Raw genomic sequence first — 26018 nt, forward strand, 5'->3', positions numbered from 1 at the left:
GTTATCCTAACGAACATTTTCACAAGGGTTGGGTTAGGCTCAGAAGGGATAGGCCTATTGTTTTCAAAGATGTCCGCAATATATTAAGAGAAGTGCGTAAATATTAGGCAAATGTCCCTGGTCAAAATGCGAAGATTAATACCTAGGCAGTTCTCCGTGACATAATTTCAAAAGCGAACTCTATTAAAATGGATTTTGACATAAAAGGGCTTCTAACATATTGTAGTGTTGTAGGGTATCACATAAGCGGCCCCGCACGACTATAGCCTTTGTTTACTTGTTTTTATATTGAACTTGCAGCAAGGGGATTTGCCGAGATTGATGCCCGTACTCGTCCGTTCATTGGTATAGGGGGAATATATGATATTTTTTTTATTTTTCAAGGAACAACCTATTAAATGGTAGTTTTTTTTTACATTACCAGGTAAATGGATCCATAATGTCTATGACTAATCAAGATGTAACAGTGTAAATAATTTTCAAAATTTTCTTTTTATTTTTATATTTACTTATAATATCAAATATACGAAAATAATATTCAACTTATAGCCTAAAACGAATAAAATAAATTTTGGTATAAACATCTACGGCTGAATTGCCCCGCTGAAAAATTGAGATACAAATATCAAAGGCAGGGGGAGGGGGTTGGTAGGAAAACTTAAAATTCTACAGAGATAGACGACAGCTATTTACAAACTTATAGCTACTACTAATAATTTGTTGCAATTTCTTTTCATCTTTCGAAGTTGGCAAGATAATCTCAGAATAGACCAATCACATTACAGTCAATTCGTCATTCCTTCATTCATTCATTCACGTTTGGTAATTTTAACACGCAAACCATCCTTGGGTCGCAAAATCAATTCACCCAAAAGTGTCAAGTCTTCACGACGATCTACGGTTTCAACCTTATATTTACGCAATACTGTGGAGATGACAGCCTTCTCTTCGAGAATGGCAAACTTTTGACCAATGCAATTACGTGGACCCGCACTGAAGGGGATATAGGCGAAGGGATGGCGACCGGCACAATTCTCAGGCAAGAAATTATCGGGGTTGAATTGTTCCGGTTTGGGGAAGACACGAGGATTACGATGCAGCATGTAAGTCATAATGATGGCTGTGGTGCCAGCTGGTACGGTATAGTCACCTGGAAAAGACAAAACCAAAAATTTATCGTATTCAGAATATTTTTCCGCTCTCTATCATGACGAAGTAGGCTATCGTGATTTAGCCAATTATCATGTTGAAAGTCATGAATGTAAACGCATTGTTATTCCCTTTAAGAGGGTAAATATTTACCAATCTGAACATCTTCATTTATGGAACGACCCATCATTGGCACAGAGGGGAACAAACGCAAAGATTCCTTGATACAGCACTCCAAATAACGCATATCCATGAGATTCTTCATGGTGGCCGGTGTGTCACGATCATCACCAAATATCGACTCCAATTCCTCGACAACACGTTCCTGATATTCAGGATGAGAACCCAACAGGAACAACGTCCATGAAATGGCAGCCGATGTGGTATCGTGTCCCTCAAACATAAACGTGTCAACCTCCTCACGAATATCGGAGTTTGACAATTTTGTGCCCTCCTGTGAGTATTCAATCAACAGATCCAAGAAAGCCAAACGTTTCTTTTTACCCAAGTCGTCATAAGCATCGGCAACACTGTCGTAATTGTTGTTGTTCATATTCTCACGCAATTCGGCTTTACGTTCACGAATCACCTTGTTGGAGAAACCATGTAGGGTATTAATGTAGCTGGTGTGACGTTTAGCGTCGGCGGTCATACGGAAAATGAAATCGGGATGTAGCCACAGTTTTGATTGACGGGATTGGACAATTTCACCGATGCTGCGAAGGAGGGAGATAACAATACATTTGATTAATATAAATGAAGAGAATATGTGTGCGTTGTATTGACTCATATATGGACGATATTTTATAAGTTTTCTAGAGATAGCTGATCTGAATAAGATTATGTAGACCTTATACATATTTCCGTATATAATATAGGGACATTTATACAATTCTTGTGTAGGAAAACATTTTATATTTCCTCGAAAGGAAAAAAAGCTTTTAAAAATCGAAGGTAATGTAAAACCCGTTATTTTAAAAAAGGCATTAGAATTCAAAGGATATTTTAAATACATGGATTTGCTACCATTGGCAGATTGGTAGTAATACCCGGAAGAATATGGATACATAGGCTGGATTCACTTCATATGTTACAAGCACACCGGATTTATACCTTCTTCCCTTTCCAAATGTCTAACACTTTTGAGGAGGAATTTGATACTAAGAAGAAAATTCCTTTCGGGATTGTTAATTATTGTTCATTATTATTTTAAAGTAGTACTATCGAATGTTTCTAATAATGTGATTATCGATAGTTCGTCAGCTCTAAAGGAAACGCTTTTCTAAAGAGAAGATAGTTTTCAGTCACCTAATGTCATTTTAAAAGGGAAGGTTCAGTTTTACTAAAAATATACCTCTTCTAAAGAGAGAACACGGCCTTCTTAAAGACTTCTTAAAGGTCAATATCTTCAAAAGGTCTCCTATACAAGCAAACAAATATACCTCTTTCTGGCCGTCTAAAGAGGTAAGACGACATTCTTCTTTAGAAGACAAGTATACGGAAGACCTTCAAAAGGTCTCCAATGGATCGAAGACCTCCATAACGTTGCCTAGAGACCGAGTAATTTCTATAGAAAAAATAATACCGCCTCCTTTAGATCATCTAAAGCTAGTAGATATCTTTCAGATCTTCTAAAGAGAGAAGACTTCTTTCAGTTCTTTTAAAGAGAGGCATCGTCTAAAGAGAGACTTTTTCTAAAGAAAAAATACCGCATTATTTAATCGTCTTAAAGATCATGTATCAGACAAATGGCCTTCCATAGGTCTCCAACGTACCGAAGACCCCTAAAAATTCTCGTATGTATCAAATAACTTTTAAAAATATCCTATGGATAAAACCAGTAAAGAAAGCCTTAAAGTCGGGCGGGGCCGACTTTATGATACCCTACACCACTTCGCTAATTTAATAGAGCTACGCATAAGAATTAAAAGTTTTTATGGGAGAATTCAATCATACACGCTATGATTATAATTATAATTTAAAGTTCAAAGGACTAAATATGCCGAAGCATTTGTATCTTTTAAATTCGGACTTGTATTGCCCATTTGGTGCGAAATTAATTTGAAATCGGATAAAAATATATATGGGAGCTATATCCAAATCGGAACCGATCTCGATAAAATTTGGCAAAGATATTTCTGAGCTGTATTTCGTATATTTCCCTGAATATCGTTGTTACGGAGTGCATATTATGGCTGTGGGTAACAAATCGGATGAACAGTATATATGGGAGCTATAGCTATATCTGAACCGATCATTACAAAATTTGACATACTAGCTTCTAGACTCATTTCGGTCGTAAGTGCCAAATTTCATCCCATTTGGGCAAATATTAGACGTTTGGTGCACAATCAAAGGTAAATCGGACGAAGTTATATATGGGAGCTATATCCAAATCTGAACCGATCTCGATAAAATTTAGCAAATGTATTTCTGAGGTGTATTTGATATATTTCCCCAAATATTGTGGTTACAGGGTGCATATTACGGCTGCGGAGGGCAAAAATAACAAATCGGATGAACAATACATAAGGGAGCTATAGCTATATCTGAACCGATTTCGATCAAATTTGAGGTCCAATCTGATCGTGCGTGCAAAATTCCATACTATTCGGACTGATATTACACGTTTGGTGCACAATAAGAGGCAAATCGGATGAAGATATATATTGGAGCTATATCTAAATTTTTGAATTTTTGTCCTTGGGCCAAACAAATGATTTGTGCAAAATTTCATCTGGATAGGACAATAAATGCGAACTGTACTTTGTTTACAAAAATACATGGACAGATGGACAGACGGACGGACGGACATGCATAAATCGACTCAGAATGTGATTCTATGCAGATCATCAAAAGGAACTATGGGTCTATCTCGTTTCCTTTTGCCTGTTACAAACAAATGCACAAAGACATAATACCCTGACCACCTTGTGGTGTAGGGTATAAAAACATCCAAACGCCCTCAATGGATTAAAAGTCTCCAAAAAATTTTCCAGGCTAAACAACTTTTTATAGGACTTCCAGGATATGAATGATTTTGAACAATCATCCATGAGTTATAGACTTCCCACTGTGTTTACTACAGAAGGAAGAGTTCTTTTAGCTCTTCTAGGACGAAGGACCTTCAAATGTTCTCTTATATACCGAATTCCTTCTATTGTCACAAGTACTTTTAAGGGTTTCTATAGGAAAAGACCTTCCAATGCCCTTTTCTTTTTCAAAGGCCTTCTCTGGTTAGGCGGAATCCTAAAGGTATTCTATGGCTAAAATATTTGCTATGACCGAAAGACCTTCTATAGTTCCCCTATGACTTGAAGACTTTCCTCTGTGGCTATAAGATTTTTATGGATGGAAGACTTTCTGTATATTCAGAAGACTTTATATAAGACGACATTATATAGATCCTTTAAAAAATTGAGAAAAAAATTGGGCTTCTAGAGAAAAGATACCTCTTTTGAGATATCTATGGACCGGAAAACCTCTAAATGTCCTTTATGGACCAAACAATTAAAATATTTTCTATTGGCAGAAGTTTTTTAAAGGGCTTCCATGGATAAAATATATTTCAATAGTCTTCTATGCATATACGACATTTTAAAGGTCTTCATGTATAGAAAGCCTATTATAACTTTTTCAGGTGGACCGAAACCTTAAAAGGAAACCCCTGATGCAAGTCCTTCTATGAATAGAAGACTTTCTAGGGGAAATTTATGATAATTCCTTGAGATCTCTAAAGGGTAGTAGGCCCTCCTAAAGGGTTTTATATATATAATAACTCCAAATGTTAACTATGGGTAGAACACTATATAAGGATTCCCTATATATGTACGATCCTTTTAAAGGACTAAATATAATAATGATACTGTAACGTCCTGGGGATATATGACCTTCTGAAAGTCTGCTACATGTATAAACGACAACTGAAAGCCTTCTACAGCCAGGAGTCTTATTACTTCTGAGGATAAAAAATTATACAACCTTCTGAATATATTTTATGAATACAAGAACTTCTGGGATTTTTCCGTGTAGAAGATATAAAGATCCACCAAACAAAGAAATAATTTTAAAGCTAGAAGCCCAAAGCACTATGGATAGATTAACTCATAAAGTCCAAAAATAATTTTAAGAAACTCTAAAGGTCCCGCTTGAATAGAGGAATATATCTCCCGTAGTAAAATAACTTTTACCTCTTTTTACAACTTTACATAAATCCTTAATTTAAGAGCACATAAAAAATTCGTCTCTGACAAAATTGTCTTTTGTATTTACGCCCTTTATATTTATTTCAATTAATTTTAACTACCTTCACCTTGAAACAGTGGTGTCATAGCCTAACCTTGATTATATCTAGAAATCAAAAGAGTTCCCACAAAACAAATTTTTAAAATACGTATTTCCTCTAAATTACCGGAAATAAATAAATAAAACTACACTAAACCACAATGCAAGTGTTGAAAAACGATGCTGATAACTGCCAAGTAGCCAGCTTCAGTTTATAGCTCGAATTAGCTGCATAGAAATGTTTAATGACACAAATACTTACCCATAAACAGCCTTAACATAATCCGATTCACTGTTACTCTGGGCATAAATGCTGCGACCCATAGCGGTTTCTGAAATAGACCAAAACCGAAATCATAAAACTCTTTTTCATCACAAAGTTTGAATGGGCCAAAAAAAAAACAATTAGGCCCTACAATTGCAAGACTGTAATACATCATTACGAATGACAACAATGACCATTTGATGGTCATCAAATCATCGCCAGGCGTAATTATTTTTAGAGTCATGATTGTAATTTTTTTTTTCTTATTTATGATACCTACCACAGACAATATCCAGGGTACACAATGTTACATAGGGGAAGATATTAAATGATTCTTTGTTCAATTCACGCTCCAATTTATTTGTCAAGATGGCACTTTGCTCATTGAAAACATCAATGAAATCATCCAAAATTTTGAAATGGAAAGCTGGTGTTAAAATCTATTGATGGCGGAGAAGAGAAGAAGAAGATGATGATGGTAACGATGATGATGGGAATTATGTTGTGTTTTTATTTACCTTTCTTCTGGAATGCCATTTACGACCGAAACTTGTCAAAAGGCCAGTGCCCAACCAGGGTCGCAAGTATTCGTAATCACCACTTTTGTCAATGAATTTCTGACTGTTGAGAATGGGCTGGAATTGGAAAAGAAGAAATGGCGATGAATTTTAAAGTATTTATCATTAAGTAGGAATAGTAATAATAATAGCAATAATAACAAGTAAACAGCTGTAAATTCGGACGGGCCGAAATTTCAATACTCGGCCACCATTTGGGACGAATTTGGTAATTTTCAAAAAAAAAAAAAAAAAATAAATAAAATAAATAAATAAACTCCGTTAAAATTCTGTTAAAATCTTAAAAATAACGAATGTAGCCGTTATTTTAGGGTCTAATCGACGACTTGGGCCTGCATAGGCAACTTTTGTCATATGCGATTACAATATTCAAATCCGAAACTTAAAAAAATAATGTAGGTAACATCAACAAAATACCGCCAATAGGGAGATAGTAATATATGGGGCCTATACGAAGACCTGGATTTGCATAGACAATTTTCTGTCACAGGTTGTACTGCCCAACAAATGAAAATTCCGGTGAATAATGTCGCTAAAATCATCAAAGTACCGAATATCGGGAGGTTCCGTTATATGGGGGCTATACGAAGACGTAGACCTTCACAGATAATTTTCTGTCTTAGGATGAAGTATTCATTAAGAACTTCAAGTACCAAATTAGAAACAATTCCGCTGAATAATGTCAGTAAAATCATCAAAATACCAAAATATGGGGAGGTACCGTTATGTGAGGGCTATACGAGGACGTGGACCTGTACAGACAAACATCTGTCATAGGCTGTAATATCCATTACGAACTTCAAATACCAAATTTGAAACATTTCCGTTTAATAATGTCGCTTAAATCACGAAAACACCAAAAATAGGGAGGACATCGCAAATATACCCTCCATACTATGGTGGAGGGTATAATAATAATATTAATAATAATAATAATAACAATAATAATAATAATAATAATAATAATAATAATAATAATAATAATAATAATAATGACGTAGAGCGCCAAAATTTAACAGAGGTATTTGCATTGTGTCTGGGATGGTTGGTATTGAAAATGGTATAGTCCCCATATAACGGTACCTCCCGATATTCGGTATTTTGATGATTTATGCCACATTTGTTCACGGATTTGTCTGGAAAATGGTATTTGTAGGTCATAACGGGGCCCTGTACGTATGGCAAAACATTGCACGTATAGGTTCACGTTTTGGTATAGCCCCCATATAAAGGTACCTCCCGATATTCGGTATTTTAGTTTTTTTTGCCACATTTTTTCACGGATTTGTCTAAAAATTGATATTTGTGGGTCATAATGGTTTCCAGCTCCGGCATAAAATTCTAAGTCGATTTAACGATGTCCGTCTGTCTGTCTGTCTGTCCGTCAGTCTGTCCGTCTGTCTGTTGAAATCACGATACAGCCCACATTATGTGACGTAGAGCGCCAAAATTTAGCGGAGGTATTTGCATTGTGTCTAGGATGGTTGGTATTGAAAATGAGATATATCGGTCCACGTTCTGGTATAGTCCCCATATAAAGGTACCTCCCGATATTCGGTATTTTAGTTTTTTTGCCACATTTTTTCACGAATTTGTCTAAAAATTGGTATTTGTAGGTCATAACGGGTCCCTGAGCGTGTGGCAAAACATTGCATGTATAGGTCCACGTTGTGGTATAGCCCCCATATAAAGGTACCTCCCGATATTCGGTATTTTAGTTTTTTTTGCCACATTTTTTCACGAATTTGTCTAAAAATTGGTATTTGTAGGTCATAACGGGTCCCTGAGCGTGTGGCAAAACATTGCATGTATAGGTCCACGTTGAGGTATAGCCCCCATATAAAGGTACCTCCCTATATTCGGTATTTTAGTTTTTTTGCCACATTTTTTCACGAATTTGTCTAAAAATTGATATTTGTGGGTCATAATGGTTTCCAGCTTCGGTGACGGAACATTGCATGTATGGGTTCATGATTTGGTATAGCCCCCATGTAACGGTACCTCCCGATATTCGGTAATTTGATGATTTTTGCAACCTTTTTTCACGGATTTGTCTGAAAATTGGTATTTGTTGGTCATAGTGGGTCCTAGTTCGTGTGGCGAAACATTGTAATTATAGGTCCACGTTTTGGTATAGCCCCCATATAACGTTATCTCCGGATATTCGGTAATTTGATGATTTTTGCCACATTTTTTTACGGATTTGTCTGAAAATTGGTATTTGTTGGTCATAATGGGTTCCAGCTTCGGTGGCGAAACATTGCATTCATGGGTCCATGATATGATATAGCCCCCACATAACGGTACCTCCCGATATTCGGTATTTTGAAGGTTTTTGCCACATTTTTTCACTGATTTGTCTAAAATTTGGTATTTGTGGGTCATAGTGGGTCCTAGTTCGTGTGGCGAAACATTGTAATTATAGGTCCACGTTTTGGTGTAGCCCCCATATAACGGTACCTACCGATATTCGGCATTTTAATGGTTTTTGCCACATTTCTTCTAATGTTTCTTTTACCCTAAGGTGGAAACTATTAAAAGTTTGGCCCGGCCGAACTTTAGGTGTTTTTACTTGTTATATTTATCCTTACTCTGCAGTCCAAGTGTCCTCCCTCATACCAATTATTTCACTCAATATTTAGTTCAAAATTCTCCAGTAGACTTTTGTTGCCATTCAAAGACAATTCAAACACCCAATTTCAAATTATAACTCTTACCTCAACAGTTTCTGGATCAAATAACAAGACATAAGGTGTTTGACCCTGCCAGGCTTTATTCATGCCAATGCGCGCGCCCCACATGCGTTGAGAGCCGGTTAGACGGGAGAATAATTCTGTAAAAAAAAAAAACAAGAACAAAAATGTTTATTTTAATAAATTAATGTCTATTAATTAATAATATTTAAACTAAATGTTACTAGCCTGTGGCAAAATAACAATCTGATTTTGAATTCTGTTGGATATAAATTCACGAAAAACAGGTTCTAGATTCCAAAATAGACTTTTGAAAATACACAAATTCAACAAACCTTAATTTTAGTGTAAAGCTTAGCGCTACGAAAAGAATGTTAAGAGACTCCAGTAATCCCACGTGTGTAAACCAAGCTATTCGAGGTCAAAGGTCAACGTTTTTAATTTTTTCTTTCGAAAATGAAATGGAACAGATACACAATTTTTTCCTGCTTTTACAGTCGGTCTTCAGTTTACGACAGGTCGGAGAATACATCAATTTGGATGTTCAATGCATAAATTTAGAGTATGAAATGTATTATGACAAATCCTTGCAAAATTTCGTGCGGGCCATACTTGCGACCTGAAGATTGATTACAAATTGAAATATTTCAAAACTAGTAGATTATTGTAGGTACGGGAACGTGGGGTATAAAAATATCCCGAAATTTTTTTGAACAATATTTTTCAATTCTAATTCTAAGTTTTTGTTTTATATTTATTAGAAATCCACGTTTCTTGACCCCGAATTTTAGATAACAATTAAAAAAAGTATAATTCGTTAACGAAAGATAAATGAACTCACATCGCGTCAAGTATCCTAAGACATTTCGGCCACAGGAATATACCTTTAACTTATTCGTATCAAATGCAATTTCCCTTTATAGATATGCGTTTGAGGTTATAATTGGACACGAATAGTAACAAAAAGAGAATCTCGGATTACTTTTTGCTTAAAACACAATACAAACAAAGCGGTGGGCATTCCTCAATATGCGATGCTTCAACAAAAGCGAATTTAAAGAAATCGTATTTTATTTTTTCTTATGTATATAATAATAAATTAATGACTTTTTTATCTCTTTCAGGGGGGCAATTCAATAAATATATTATGTGGCGCTCAATGTTGTCGTTTTGGAGTTAAGGTAATCTTTAGAATAATTTATGCAAACCAAAAAGACAACAACAACAAAAATAGCAAAATGTCAACCTTTTTTAAATTTCTTAAATGAACTCTAAATAACCTTTGTTGTTTTTGCTGACTATGTGTCCCAAAATTAGATACAACAATAAATGCGATTAATAATACGCATTTTTAACGAGTAGAAAGGCAACATTTTTCATATATATTCTACTTGACCACAACTTTGGAGTAAATTGCATTTAAAATATGTAAAAATTGTGGATTTAAATGAAATCGAAAACAAATAAATCGTACGGTTGTAATTTTTTTACATTGTGTGAATACATATGTAGTAGTAGTATGTTCATGTTCTACATATTGATATAAAGCATAGTTGCCCAATGTAATAGTATTGGTGAGAGCGACGAAATAACACTGGAAGAAAAGATTTTTTCAATTCATTTTATTTAGTCGTCAACGAGATAGCGACGAAACAACATGTGTGGCGGGTATCGTCATTTTTTTTTTTTTTTTTCTTTTTGTGGGAAATGTAAAATTAATGAATGTACATATTTTAGTAATTCTATTGATTTATTAAATTATAACAAACAACCAAAAAATAAAAAAACGAAATGGAAAATTATTGTTTTTTTTTTTTTTTTTCATGAAATAATTAATCATTATTCAATTAGCAATTAAGTAATGAACTCTTCTATGTTGGTACTCTTATTGCAGTTACGCAGTAAAAGTGTATTTCTCAAACTATAATTATTATAGTATAATATTACACAGAACTTCTGCCTGTGTAGCTTGTCTCTCCCACTCATATTTCTGCTTTCCTATTGGTTGATTGGCGATCAAACAAAAGAGCGTAAGAATACGTGTGAGTTGAAATTGCTGAAATCAGCCACTACTGGGCATCTATGATCTATGATATAAAGTAAAAACTGAGAACATTGTCCCATCTAATAGTATGTTTACATTAGAACTTTTTTGGGGTTAATTTGCTTTATAAGAATTTATTTGATTTTACATTAAACTAAGAGCAAACCATGCTCTCCCTGGCAACTTCGGATCCCATATCTCTTTGGGCCAAATCCATTTGAAAACAAGCTAAGAAGTATCAGTCGGTTTTGCCGGTTTTGTATACTCTCAGCCACAGTACCCTCCACTATAGTATGGAGGGTATATTAAGTTTGTCATCCCGTTTGTAACACCACGAAATATACATTGTAGACCCTACAAATTATATATATTTTTGATCAGCATTAAATTATATATTAATTTAGCGATGTCCGTCCGTCTGCCCCCCATATAATGGTACTTCCCTATATTCGGTATTTTGATGATTTTAGCGACATTCTTCACAGGAATTGTTTCAAATTTCGTATTTGAAGTTCCTAATAACAGAAAACTGCTTATGCAGGTCCACGTTTCCGTATAGCCCCCATATAATGGTACTTCCCCACATTCAATGTTTTGAATTTTTCCAAATGTCGTATATACCCTAAAACACTATGTGTTGGGGGTATTATAAGTTTGATTGGGCCATCAATTATGAAACACCTCGAAATATCGGTTTCCCACATAGGAAAGTATATATGGATCTTCCTATCTCGCCGAGCTGAGCCGATCTAGCTATGTATGTCCGTCCGTCCGCCTGTCCATGTTAATTTGTAATCACTCTACAGGTCGCAATTATGGCCCGATTTTCACGAAATTTAGAATGAAGGTGGGGCTAGAACCAGAATAGAACCCTATTTCTTTTGGAGATGATCGCACAATATTTAGGGGTCGAAATGGACCAAAAAATTTTCCTGATTTTGCAGTTGCTCTACATGTCACAATATAGACCAATCGAAGCGGGTGTTAGTATGGGGTTAGAGCTTAGTGCTGGGCAGAAGTCTTCCAATGTTGGTGGTCATCGGGTAATATTTAGTGGGTGAAATAGGCCACAACATTTGTGATAAATAAAAGTCAAATTTTCTATTAAACCGAGAATATATTTAATTCCGGCAAAATTACAGATAGACGAACAGGTTAATTCTGACCGTTACGTAGATGCCGATAGCAAATATATCAGATATATATAGCGAAATATATAAAATGTATGTATACAAAGGAAGGGGATGTTAGCTAGAATGCTTACATCTCAAGAATGGCTGGACCGATTTTGACAAATTTTGTCAATTCAGAATGCCCTCTTTGCATAAAAGTTTAACATCTAAAAAAATCGCATAAAAAGATGCCAATAATGATGTTAATATAGATTTTTTTTAGTATTTTGTGACATTTTTTTATTTTTTCATATTTTTTATCGCATGCGATTTTTTCAATTTGACTTATAATATTGAAGTGTTTGTTTTGTAATATTTTTTCACCTCACAACACGATCCTCACGAAAATTTTGACAAGGGTATGGTTAGGCTCAGAAGTGCAGGGCCTATTGTTTTCAAAGATGTCCGCAATATATTTATGTGTTTAAATGGACCAAAAACAGAAAAGAATCCTGATCACTCAATTGAAGCTAATCGACACGCTTAAGAAGAGAGTTAATGGCAGGGAAGAATCGTAGCATTTTAGATGACCACTGGATTATATTTAGCTATAAAATGGACCACAACAACTAACAGCACGACGGAGTGTGTAAATATTGGGCAAATGTCCCTATTCAAAATGCTAAGGGTAATATCTGGTCAGTGCTCTGTGACATAATTTCAAAAGCTTAATCTTCCAAAATGGATTTGGACATAAAGGGACTTCTAACATAATTTAGTGTTGTAGGTCGGCCCTGCACGACTATAGCCTTTGCTTACTTGTTTTATTTTATTTATTTATTTATTATTATACCCTACACCACAAGGTGGTCAGGGTATTATGTCTTTGTGCATTTGTTTGTAACAGGCAGAAGGAAACGAGATAGACCCATAGTTCCTTTTGATGATCTGCATAGAATCACATTCTGAGTCGATTTATGCATGTCCGTCCGTCCGTCTGTCCGTCCGTCCGTGCGTCTGTCCATGTATTTTTGTAAACAAAGTACAGGTCGAATTTATTGCCCGATCCAGATGAAATTTTGCAAAGATCTTTTGTTTGGCCCAAGGACGAACCCTATTGAAATTGGAGATAATCGGTCAAAATTTAGTTATAGCTCCCATATATATCTTCGTCCGATTTGCCTTTTATTGTGCACCAAACGTGTAATATCAGCCCGAATTTTATAGAATTTTGCATATACACCCAAATTAGGCCTGAAAATATGTATGCCAAATTTGATCGAAATCGGTTCAGATATAGCTATAGCTCCCATATATATTGTTCATCCGATTTGTTATTTTTGTCCACCGCCGCCGTAATATGCAATATGCAACAACAATATTTGGGGAAATATATCAGATACAGCTCAGAAATACATTTGCTAAATTTTATCGGGATCGGTTCAGATTTGGATATAGCTCCCATATATAACTTCGTCCGATTTACCTTTTATTGTGCACCAAACGTCTAATATTTGTCCAAATGGGATGGAATTTGGCACATACGACCGAATTGAGTCTAGAAGCCAGTATGTCAAATTTGGTGAAGATCGGTTCAGATATAGCTATAGCTTCCATATATATTATTCTTCCGATTTGTTATATTTGTTACCCACAACCGTAATATGCACTCCGTAACAAAGATATTCAGGGAAATATATCAAATACAGCTCAGAAATATCTTTGCCAAATTTTATCGAGATCGGTTCAGATTTGGATATAGCTCCCATATATATCTCTATCCGATTTCAAATTAATTGTGCACCAAATGAAGATACAAATGCTTCGGCATATTTAGTCCTTTGAACTTTAAATTATAATTATAATCATAGCGCGTATGATTGAATTCTCTCATAAAAACTTTTAATTGTTATGTGGAGCTCTACTTAATTAGCAAAGCGGTGTAGGGTATCATAAAGTCGGCCCCGCCCAACTTTAAGACTTTCTTTACTGGTTTTGTTAATGTTATATTTCTGTTCTTTTTGAAAGATGCTTTTTTAGTATGTTTTTGGAAATTATTGGTTCCAGATCTATGATGATTATTCGAAAAGAGGAGCAATCAGGTTCAAGATTTGCTTTTATAATGTAGTTGATACGAGGATATTTCTTAGGGGTATCTTCATTCTAGTCAAATCCGCAGAAACTTTACCGCAAAATGTAGATTTGTAGGATATCAAATGATCCGCCCCGCACATCTATGGTCTTCTTCTTACTTGTTATGGAATTAAACAAAAGTTTAAAAGTAAACCACTGTGCTAAGAAGGAGATTAGAATGCCCGAAACGTAACTCGAACGGAGTGCATCGCTACTTCGACCCTTTCCAATTGGATTGGTTTTACTTCTATCTTCATTAACCTAACCCCCAACATAAATGTATTCAAAATTTCCCATGAACTAACTTCTCTTCTTAAAAATTGTCATCGCTGTTTCATTCTATACTTCAATCTACCCAAATTCCATCAAAATGACTAAACACCATTTTCATCAAATTACATAGAAAAACCGCATTGTGTGTGAAAATTAAAATGTCATTAGGCAGGCGAGAAACAAATAAATATTCTCAGCATTAATAAAATAAAACTGAATTTCTGGTTATTACCAATCGCAGCAGCAACAACGAAAAAAAAAACAACAAGAACGACAACAGTATTTGCCAAATTCAATTATTGTTTGTAGTTTTGAACAAAACGAACAATTTTTTGCCTCTTGATGACGACTGGCTCCCGCATCTGTTGAGAGTCTACGACAAAAATTCTAAGCCATGGTGGCAAAACAAAAACACCAACGATGCTGATGACCTTGGTTCTAAAGCAATTTAGTTTGGCCCCAACGGAGGGAATTAAAAAAAATTACCCAAAAAATTTGATGTTTTATTATTTTAGGTGTTTGCAAAATTTTTGTGATGTCATTCCCAAAGCTTAAGAACTTAATCACAGGTATTTGAAGTGTTCATAAAAACAATCTCAAGTGCATTGATATCAAATTTATGTGATCAGAAGGGAAAATGTGTGGGGAGAAGAGTAGTGTAGCCACAAAACCTTTTAGATTTTCTTGTGCGAATGTTGGTTTCCTAATAAATGTGCTTAACAAGTAACATGATTTTAAACAAAATTTTAACCACAAGATTCTGTTTTTGTGGTGGTTATGGTGGCGGCCTTGTTTGCCTTGAACTCCATTTGTGGTAATAGTTGTTGCAGCCGCCACAATCCAGCCAACCAAATGTCATTCAAGTTTGTGTTCTAAGTCTTTCGTTTTTGTAGCTGCCTTTTTTCCAACCAACTGCCTAATATAACAAATTTTATTCTCAATTAAAGTAATCATACAAGTGACTTTACCAAAATTTGATTCTCCTCTTATTTTTTTTCACTAACTGTTTTCGTTACAAATCATTGACCGTACATAATTGAAGCAGTGTCAACACTCGTTTGAAAACAATACGAATGTCAATACCATGAAATTGTTCAATCGGTAAGTACAACAATTAAAACAACAACCAAAAATCATTTTGTTTAATTTTCTGAATAATTGAATATAAACTTTAACAATTCAAGCTGTCCAATCATGTTTACTAGAAATTACACGGAAAGATCGTAATCTTGTTGGAGTGGAAGGCGCCGGTAAGCTAAGTTAACAGCAAAGAGTTTTGTTTTCTCATAATTGTCAAGCTGTGACATTTTCTTTGAGTGTCTACCCGTGTTTGAAAACTAATTCGAATTGCTGTCGAAAAGCATAAGCTACGGAATTCTTGAAGTACCATTAATGTGGATGGCTCATCAGCGATGTAGAATGTTTTGATACCCTCCACCTTGGAAAGGAGGGTATATTAACTTTGTCATTCCGTTTGTAACATCCTTAAATATTCGTCTTAGACCCCATAAAGTATATATTCATAATCAGCATAAAATTCTAAGTCGATTTAACGATGTCCGTCTGTCTGTCTGTCTGTCTGTCTGTCTGTCCGTCTGTCTGTCTGTTGAAATCGCGATACAGCCCACATTTGACGTAGAGCTCCAAAATTTAGCAGAGCTATTTGCATTGTGTCTAGGATGGTTGGTATTGAAAACATTGCATGTATAAGTCCACATTGTGTATAGCCCCCATATAAAGGTACCTCCCGATATTCAGTATTTTAGTTTTTTTTACCACATTTTTTCACGGATTTGTCTAAAAATTAGTATTTGTGGGTCATAATTGTTTCCAGCTCCGGTGGCGGAACATTGCATGTATGGGTCCATAATTTGGTATAGCCCCCAGATAACGGTACCTCCAGATATTCGGTAATTTGATGATTTTTGCAACATTTTTCACGGATTTCTCTGAAAATCGGTATTTGTTGGTCATAATGGGTTCCAGCTCCGGTGGCGAAACATTGCATGTATGGGTCCATGATTTGGTATAGCCCTCATATAACGGTACCTCCCGATATTCGGTATTTTGATGGTTTTTGCCACATTTTTTCACTGATTTACCTAAAAATTGGTATTTGTGGGTCATAATGGGTCCTAGTTCGTGTGGCGAAACATTGTAATTATAGGTCCACGTTTTGGTGTAGCCCCCATATTACGGTACCTCCCCATAATCGGCATTTTAATGGCTTTTGCCACATTTCTTCTAATGTTTATTTTACCCTAAGGTGGAGGGTATTAAAAGTTTGGCCCGGCCGAACTTAATGTTTTTTTACTTGTTCTTCATAACGTGGTTTTCTAGACTCTTGCCCTTTTCAGGAAGTATATAATGAAGAAGTATTTATAAACAATTTTGAAAACTTCAGTGGGCTTACAGAGAGATATTTGATATTCAGGTCGTCCTTATGCCACCTAAATTCTTATTTGTCATAGGTGTTCTGTACTGAAAATTTCTTCTTGTGTGTACACACAGGGTTGTCCATATTCGACGGACCCATCTGTCAACGCCATAACTTTTGACAGAGATGTCACATCGCTTAATGACATACCGCGTTTGAAGCGTCAGTCCAAGCAGATTTTTACGATGAACCAATACACGCTACGCGAGCGCTCTGAAATAGTTGAAATTTACATTCAACAGAAGAAGTCAATTGTGAAAACTCAACGTGCTTTTAAGACATTAAAAAATCTGAGAAGTGCGCCTTCTAAGAACACCATAAAGCGTTTATACGAAAAATTTTCGACTGGTAAGGCTCTTTCTAATCCGAAGAGGCCATATAAAAGTCGACCAAGGCGATCGGCCGAGAATATCGCTGCCGTACGAGCCAGTGTTGAGAGGTCCCCAATAACATCCCAAAAACGACGTTCTCAGCAGTTGGGTAAGGCTCGCTACAACGGATTATTCGCATTGATTTGCATTTGTTCCCGTACAAAATTCAATTGACGCAAAGAATGTTGCCTGCGGACAAGCCTCGTCGATTGGAATGGACCCAAAGTGCCCAAAGGTCCGTCCGTCGAATATGCCCTTATAACGGCACCTCCCATTATTCGGTATTTTGATGATTTTAGCAACATTATTCACCGGAATTGTTTCAAATTTGATATTTGAAGTTCGTAATGCATACTACAGCCTATGACAGAAAATTGTCTGTGCAGGTCCACGTTTTGGTATAGCACCCATATAAAGTACCTCCCTATATTCACTATTTTGACGACAGGGTCGGATCAAAAAACTGCAATTAACTTCAGACTCCTGTCATTTATAAGCCACTCGTCCAACAGCTTTTTAATTATTCCAGTGACAGCTCAAAGAAGTTATTCGTGATGGAATTCAAGCGTGTTATTTTTATATTTGGCTGGAAACACACAAGTGGCTATCGTTAGAGCACTCCAGCATTTAAATGTGAATGAATCTTTTGTGTCTCGTACCATCGCTCGTTACCGTGTTACTGGTAGCGTAGCCCGACGTCAAGGAAGTGGACGGAAGAACACAGCAACATCAGCAGAATTGGTTCGAAAACTAAAGAAGCGACTTGATCGAAGCCCCCTTCGCAGTGGCCGAAAAATGGCTCCTGAGCTAAACATATCGCAATATTCCAATTGGCAAATATTGAAAAACGAGGTCAGGGTAAAGCCATTGAAATTCCAAAAAGTGCAAGAACTTACACCGCAACAGGAATAAAATAGACTCAAAGAGCTAAAGAGTTGCTTCGCTTGGCCGAAAGTGGTGAACTGCCGAATTTGGTTTTCTTTTATGAGAACACATACGTTGTCCAGCAGTTTGTAAACAAACAAAATTATCGTGTTTATTTGCCAAAGAGGTCAGCTGAAAATGTGCACCTTCGGTTGACCACCGGAACTCAAGCGCCGGCCATGGTGATGGTGTGGGCCGCCATAACAACCGATGGTTGCTCTCCGCTCGTATTTATCGACCGAATATTATCGTGAAAATAATCTGGAGGGTGTATTAAAGCCTTGGGCACGCACACATTTTGGCCGCAGACCTTGGACATTACAACAGGAGTCAGCACCATCGCACTGAGCTTCATTTCCAGCGCACAGTGGCGACCAAAATCTCGGATACCAATCCGTTGGACTATTGCGTCTGGAGTATTTTGGAAAGCAAAGTTGGCACTAAAAAATACCAAAGTCTCGTTCACCTCAAGCAAGCGCTTCGCCGGGAATGGGCCAAAATACCGCAGAGCAACATTCGGGCAGTGTGTGACAGTTTCATTGGACGTTTGAAAGCTGTAATTCGTGCTAAAGGTGACCAATACTAACAAATCTAAACTTATTCTAAAATTTGATGATATTTCCGACATTTTTGCTTTCATTCAATAAAATTTAAAAAAATGTAAAAATTATGGCTTTTGAATTTGTTGCAGTTTTTTACCTCACCCTGTACTATTCCCTATTTTTAATACAAAATTCTACGTACATACCTAAAATGCATTTCAAAAAACTTTTGTCAACCTACGTCTTTTTGAGTTTTGCCTTGTTAAGGCGAAGATCATATGTTTTATGATTTAAGTGTTTGTTTTCTCTTTCGAGACGAGCTAATGATCTGAAATTTGCAGTGAAAAGGAAAGCCAGATAGACACTATCACACACTCACCACTATGCGACGCGTTTCGCCGTTGGTTAAGCGGCTCATCAGGCATATTTGATGTGGATGATGGCTTACAAGGGCCGTTCTCTGGAAAGTAGTATATATTTCGAACTTATTGCAAATTAGCATATGCGAATTATACACTAGAAACTCTCCAGGTTCGACTCAAGTTCTATTGGCAGATCTTTTTTTCACAGCAACGTTTTTTGTTTTTTGTAGTGATGGATTTTTTGTCCACAACAACTACATTGCTTCCAATGCATACACTTGTTTTAGTGCTGCTTTAGGAAGACGGGTTAATGGCTCTGAACGTAGAGACGGAAGTTAGAGTGATTTTCACTGACGGATGGAGAGACGGAAGGATAGGGTTTAATCATAGAATCATATGGTATTAAATAGAACTATTTTTCATAAACTTAGGTGGAGTGTTATTATATATTAATTTTAATGATATCCAGCGTTTATGTAAATTTTGGTGTATTCTGAGACCCAAAATTTTATTTCGAACTATTTTGTTCCAGTGCGATAACATCTTAATGTACTTTTTTTCATTGTGACACGATGTGGGTTAATCTGTTTTGTAAAAATCCTTCCCTGATTTCTGACACTATATACCGAAAATTCATGCATTTTCAAGGAATTCTTACTCCACTCTTTTGGTTACCTCCCGATGGAAACTTTCAAAACGCCGATACGCGTGACTTTTCACATACTCTTGTTTCATAATCTACTTGGTTTCCTTGTAATTATATTTTGTGTCGCACAGTGTTATTAGTAATCAAACTACAATGTAAATAGGCTAAACTAGCGTCACTTGAGGGCTACGTTCGATATACATATGTCAGCACATACGTTTATGACCACTGCGAACAAGAGCATTGGGCATTATTTGTTGTTGGTAGCATATCAGTATGACGTTTATTTTAACTACTACCGGTGGAAGTCAGTCATTCACATGCGAATAAATAAACAAACCACACACACACACACATGCGTACAAAATTTTACAATATAACCGCCCGGCCGAAGAGATGCTTTTTATCGACTTTGGTCAGACTTCAGTTAGACTGATGCTTCGTCATCGTTTTAATCTGGAACAAAGCCATAATATAAACTCAAATCGTGGCTGTGGCATCTGAACTGTAGAGCCATTGAAATGAAGTGTAATGCGTAGCCAAAATAGACAAATTGGCGGGGAGACATAACTCCGATGATAATGGGTGAGATGACTTGTCGTAGTTGTAAAATGTAGTTTCCGTTTCTATGGCATTGCTGCGGGTTTTTTTCTTCGGAAGCATGAGGTGGTCCATGCATGTCGTACAGGTCTTTGAATGTATATGTGTTTTTATATTTATGTAATGAATTAATCAAATAAATTATTATAGTGACTTTGAATGCTGCTTGAGTTGGGTACTCTGGAAGACACACGCACACAGACACATCAGCATGTGATGTCCAAACATTTCATTTACAGGTGTCGCAAAAAATGTAGAGGTAATGTTTTTGTTTGTTGTTTTAGTAATTGGTAAACAAAATTCAGTATCCAAGTGTTAATAAATAATTTGCACCCGGTATTTTTCGTCTAATTTTTTTCATTGTTGTACGGGTTTGTTTTAAACCCTCGGGCGGGAAGGTCATAACTGTAGATGAAAGTGCAGAGCAAAATGTTATTACGCATGCTCTTTGAAATTGGGATTTAAAGTGCTATGAAGTAACCCCAAAAAGAGAGAGAGGGAGAGAAAGAGAGACAACGAAAGTGATGTTCCCTAAATAAAAAATCGTATACGGTATTAAGAAGGAATGCATTGAATGGACATATAAAAGGTCTTCTGGGTATATAAGACTTGTAAGTAGTCTTCTGGGCATAGACGAACTCTGAATGATACTCTAGCCATAAAAATTGTTTGATATAGGAGTTCTCCTGGACATGGAAGGCTAGTACAAGTTGCTCTAGCCATAAAAGAAAAAAGGTCTTCTGAACATAGAAGCTAGTCTTCAAAGACGTAAAATAGTTTTTATATAAAAGGTCTTCTGGCCATGGAAGACTAGTAGAAGGTACTCTAGCCATACAAGATCATCTGGCCACAGAAACTAGTCTTTAAAAAATCATCTGTAAGGCCTATCAAATGTTTCTAGCCATAACAGGCCTGTAAAAGATCTTCTCTAGAAGACTTTATATTCATAGAAAAACTTTAAATGATCTTCATGCCATAGAGGATCTGTAATACGTCGTTCTACTCATAAAAGACCTTTAAATGATCTTCTCTGGAAGTCTTTAAATGGTCTTCAAGCCATAGATCTGTAATATGTCAACCAATTATTTACAAGTCTTAAATGGAGATCTGTAAATGGCATATTAAATACAAAAAACCTTTAATAGATATCTAGGCCTTGAAGAATAGTAAAAGGTTTTCTAGAAATAGAAGATATACAGAGTTGCCCATATTCGACGGACCCATCTGGCAACGCCATAACTTTTGACAGATATGTCACATCGCTTAATAACATACCGCGTTTGAAGCGTCAGTCCAAGCAGATTTTTACCATGAATCAATACACGCCACGTGAGCGCTCTGAAATAGTTGAAATTTCAACAGAAGAAGTCAATTGTGAAAACTCAACGTGCTTTTAAAACATTACAAAAATATGAGAAGTGCGCCTTCTAAGAACACCATTAAGCGTTTATACGAAAAATTTTCGACTGGTAAGGCTTTTTCTAATCCGAAGGGGCCATATAAAAGTCGACCAAGGCGATCGGCCGAGAATATCATTGCCGTACGAGCCAGTGTTGAGAGGTCCCCAAGAACATCCCAAAAACGCCGTTCTCAGCAGTTGGGCATGACTCGGCCCACTTTACAACGGATTATTCGCATTGATTTGCATTTGTTCCCGTACAAAATTCAATTGACGCAAAGAATGTTGCCTGCGGACAAGCCAAAGGGCCCAAAGGTCCGTCGAATATGGGCAACCCTGTACAAAAAATAATCTACCCCACTTAAGGTCTTCCTGCAGTACAATCGGTGTAACTTGTTTTCTGACCTTAGGAAAGCTGTCAAATTTCTTCCCGTAAGAACTCTACTACTTTAAGATCTGCAAACGGAAATCCTGTAACAGCCATGTAGCAGTAGACGAACTGTTCAAGTCCTTCACCAAAGCACTGTATATAAAATGAGTTCTGCCTAAAGAACGCTATTAAAATTTCTTCTACATAAATCCTTCTAAGGTTCATTTATAATAAAGATCTTCCTAAATAATACAGAAATGAACTTCCATAGATTAAATACTTTCTAAGTTATTTTATAGGTTTGGGGACTCATGGAGATCTTTTAGACAATGCGAGAGAAGGCCATATGCATCCTTTGGAACAATCTTTAAAATAGGAAACTTGCAATCCTACAAAAATCTTTGACAGTCTCTATGTGGATAGATGCCTTTCATAGGTCTTCGGTGGGTAGAAGACTTTTAAATAACTGGGAAATCTTTCACGGGTCTTTTATTAAAAGAATATTAATTTTCAATGTCTTTTTGTAGATAGTTTTAATGTCTTTTAGAGAACTTCTTTGCCTAAAACAATTTTCATGCTTTCTATTTGACTAGAAAGTTTCTACTGTTAAATGACTTTATACGGGTCAATAATGATTACAATAATCTTTAAAAGACCATTTACAAGTCATGCATGCCTTGATAAAATTTTATCGGGAAAAAACTTGCGGGACTTATATAGGGAGCTTTTATCGCTGAAAGCCTTCTATGAATCTTCAATGACGAGAATGCCTTTTACATTCAAGAACTCCTTGAAGACCCATAGAAGGTTTCCAGCCCTTTTCCATGAAAGAACCGCAAAAGTGGTATATACATGATCCGTACATGGTATTTTAAAGTTAGAACCCATTATGAGCTGAAAAACCATTTTCTGTCACAGAAAATGTAATATATTATTAACTTCAAATACCGAATTTTAAGGTATTCCGCTAGAAATTAAATTTAAATTTTTGCGGGACTTAGATAGAATAGGGAGCTTTTATCGCTGGAAGCCTTCTATGGAATTTCAATGACGAGAATGCCGTTTACATTTAAGAACTCCTTGAAGACCCATAGAAGGCTTACAGCCATAAAAGCTCTTTATTCCATGGAAGACCCGTAAAAGTGGTATCCAGGCATATATGATTTGTAAATGGCTAGAAACTGAGGCTAAACTCACTAAAGTACCCAATATGGGGAGGTACAATTATATGAGGGCTATAGCATAACGTGAACCGAACTGCATGCAAATGGCAAAATGTGCCAAATGTGCAAAATTTTAGCTTCCTAACACAGGCCGTTTGGACTCTAGCGTAATTCCAACAGACGAACGGAAGGACATGGCCAAATCGACTTAGAATTTTACCCATACGCCATAATTTTTACATTTTTTTTAATGTTATTGAATAGAAGCAAAAAATGTCGGGAATAGTATCAAATTTTATAATAAATTTAGATTTGTTCTAATTGGTCACCTTTGGCAAGAATTATGGCCTTCAAACGGCCAATAAAACCGTCACACGCTGCCCGAATGCTGCTCTGCGGTAGTTTGACCCTTTCCCGGTGAAGCGCTTGCTTGAAGTGATCGACACTTTGGTATTATTTAGCGCCAACCGCGTGCTGACTGCGATGGTAGTGAGTCTCGTTGGAACGTCCAAGGTCTGCGGCCAAAATGTTTGCGTGTCCAAGGCTTAAATATGCTCCCCAGAATATTTTCGCGATAATATTTATGATTTATTGATCTATTCTGATGTCACGGACGATTAATACACCATCACCATGGCCGGCGCTTGAGTTCTGGTGGTCAACCGAAGGTGCACATTTTCAGCTGACCTCTTTGGCAAGTAAATACGATCAAAACAAAATCCGGCAATAAACCAAATTCGGCAGTTCACCACTTTTGGCCATGCGAAGCAACTCTTTAGCTCTTTTGAGTATATTTTCTTTCTGTTGCGGTGTAAGTTCTTGCACTTTTTGGAATTTCAATGGCTTTACCCCGAGCTCATTTTTCAATATTTGCCGAATGGATAATTGCGATATGTTCAGCTCACGAGCCATTTTTAGGTTGAAGTTGGTTGCAATTTTTTCATCTCACCCTGTATACCTCTTCATATTCTATATTCACAATACTTGATCCATTATTTCCGAATTACTTCTTCTTTCTATGATAATTATGTTGAACACTTTTCGTGCCACTGTAACACCTGTCAATGAAAGCGCCATTGGTCGTTGAAGCATTGTTGCCTGCTTATACCAACAACGAACATTAAAACGGCAGCATCGATAATATCTTTTGAACTACTATTTATCAGCAGCAATCAACTGGCTCGAACTGGCTCACTCTGTGTGTATGTCAGACGTGAGTAAATGCGCATCGTATTTGACGATCGCCGCCACCACTACATATACAAACAGATTTTGTGTGTTTGAATAAGATTATATTTGAACAAAGTAAAGATCTATTTATTTTTTTGGAAAAGCTTTGTTAATGATTTTAGTATATAATATTGGGATGGAATGAAAAATATATAAATACATATTCATTCATTTTGAAATACATATATACTACAAAATGTTTTGTGTTAAATATGACATCCTGTTCTTAGGTTTTAAAACATTTTCAGAATTCAATCCAATATTGAACCCAATAATCAATCACATTAACAAAAAATACGTGTGAAACGTTTTATGAGACGCCAGACATTAATTTGCTACACTAACTAAGCAAATTTATGATATTTGCTTGTGGAGCCTTGTAAAGTTTGGTATTGGTATATATATGTGTGCGTGAGTGTGTGTGTGTAATTTGTGTTACATCCAAATTGGTTAGCCACAAGATCATTGCACCGATTGAAATTTGACCTTGATTGTCTTCGAATTGATTGAATTTCACATGTAAAAAGATATTTGAATAATGTTGTTGCTTTTGTCCAAAACAAGTTTCATTTTTGCCAGACCAGAGATTTAAGATTGGTTCTCAACTGGGGTAATTATGTTCCAAAACTGGTATTCAATTTAACATTAACATGTAATTAGATAAGAAGTTTCAAATTGCTTGGAAACATTTGTTCAACGTTAGTTTGATGTGTGCGGGATATTCAGGAGGGGTTGTACAAAAATATGGTCTATGATTGGAAGACGTAACATTTCATTTATTATTCGATTATTCCAATTGTAATTCGAATAATTCCATTAATATTTTCAATTATTCCATTTGTAATTCGAATTATTCCATTTAAAATTCGAATTATTCTAATAGTAATTAGAATTGTTCCATCTGTAATTTAATTATTAAAATCGAGTCTTGAGTTTCGTATAAACGGATACCAGCTGACTACTCTATAAGATAAACAAGAAGGGTTTCTATGTATAGGCAGCCTCTGAGACATTTTCTCAGGTTGGTGGACCTCTGGATTGTCTATTTTGTGCAGAAGATTTTTTGAAGTTGTTATACCCTCCACCATAAATATTATGGAGGGTATCCCGTTTGTAACTCCTCAAAATAATAATAATAATAATAATAATAATAATAATAAATAATAATAATAATAATAATAATAATAATAATAATAACAACAATAATAAGAATAATAATAATAGTAATAATAATAATAACAATAATAACAATAATAATAATAATAATAATAATAATAATAATAATAATAATAATAACAACAATAATAAGAATAATAATAATAATAATAATAACAATAATAAGAATAAGAATAATAATAATAATAATAATAATAATAATAATAATAATAATAATATAATAATAATAATAGTAATAATAGTAAGATAATAATAATAATAATAATA

General features: G+C 35.7%; 1 protein-coding gene across 1 annotated transcript; it reads right to left on the reverse strand.

Annotated features, from left to right (window-relative positions):
* Positions 1-512: 512 nt before the first annotated feature.
* Positions 513-20064, reverse strand: LOC131800566 (cytochrome P450 4c3-like). Its single transcript, XM_059127924.1, has 7 exons — positions 20031-20064; positions 8994-9109; positions 6217-6333; positions 5979-6138; positions 5696-5765; positions 1303-1865; positions 513-1150 (listed from the first exon to the last, which is right to left on the reverse strand). Exons 1-7 carry the CDS (start codon positions 20062-20064, stop codon positions 810-812), a joined length of 1401 nt encoding a protein of 466 aa, XP_058983907.1. The 3' UTR covers positions 513-809.
* Between the last annotated feature and the right edge of the window lie 5954 nt (positions 20065-26018).

The sequence above is a fragment of the Musca domestica genome, unplaced genomic scaffold (assembly GCF_030504385.1).
Source record: "Musca domestica strain aabys unplaced genomic scaffold, Musca_domestica.polishedcontigs.V.1.1 49, whole genome shotgun sequence".
NCBI lineage: Eukaryota > Metazoa > Arthropoda > Insecta > Diptera > Muscidae > Musca > Musca domestica.

Excerpts from the sequence above, each read along its gene's own strand:
- LOC131800566 (XM_059127924.1), bottom strand. The coding sequence starts at position 20,064 with ATGCCCAATGCTCTTGTTCGCAGTGGTCATAAAC. Across the intron at positions 9,110-20,030 it reads TGTTCGCAGTGGTCATAAAC|AATTATTCTCCCGTCTAACC; the intron begins GTATGTGCTGAC and ends TTTTTTTTACAG. Across the intron at positions 5,766-5,978 it reads TACCCTGGATATTGTCTGTG|AAACCGCTATGGGTCGCAGC; the intron begins GTAGGTATCATA and ends GGTCTATTTCAG.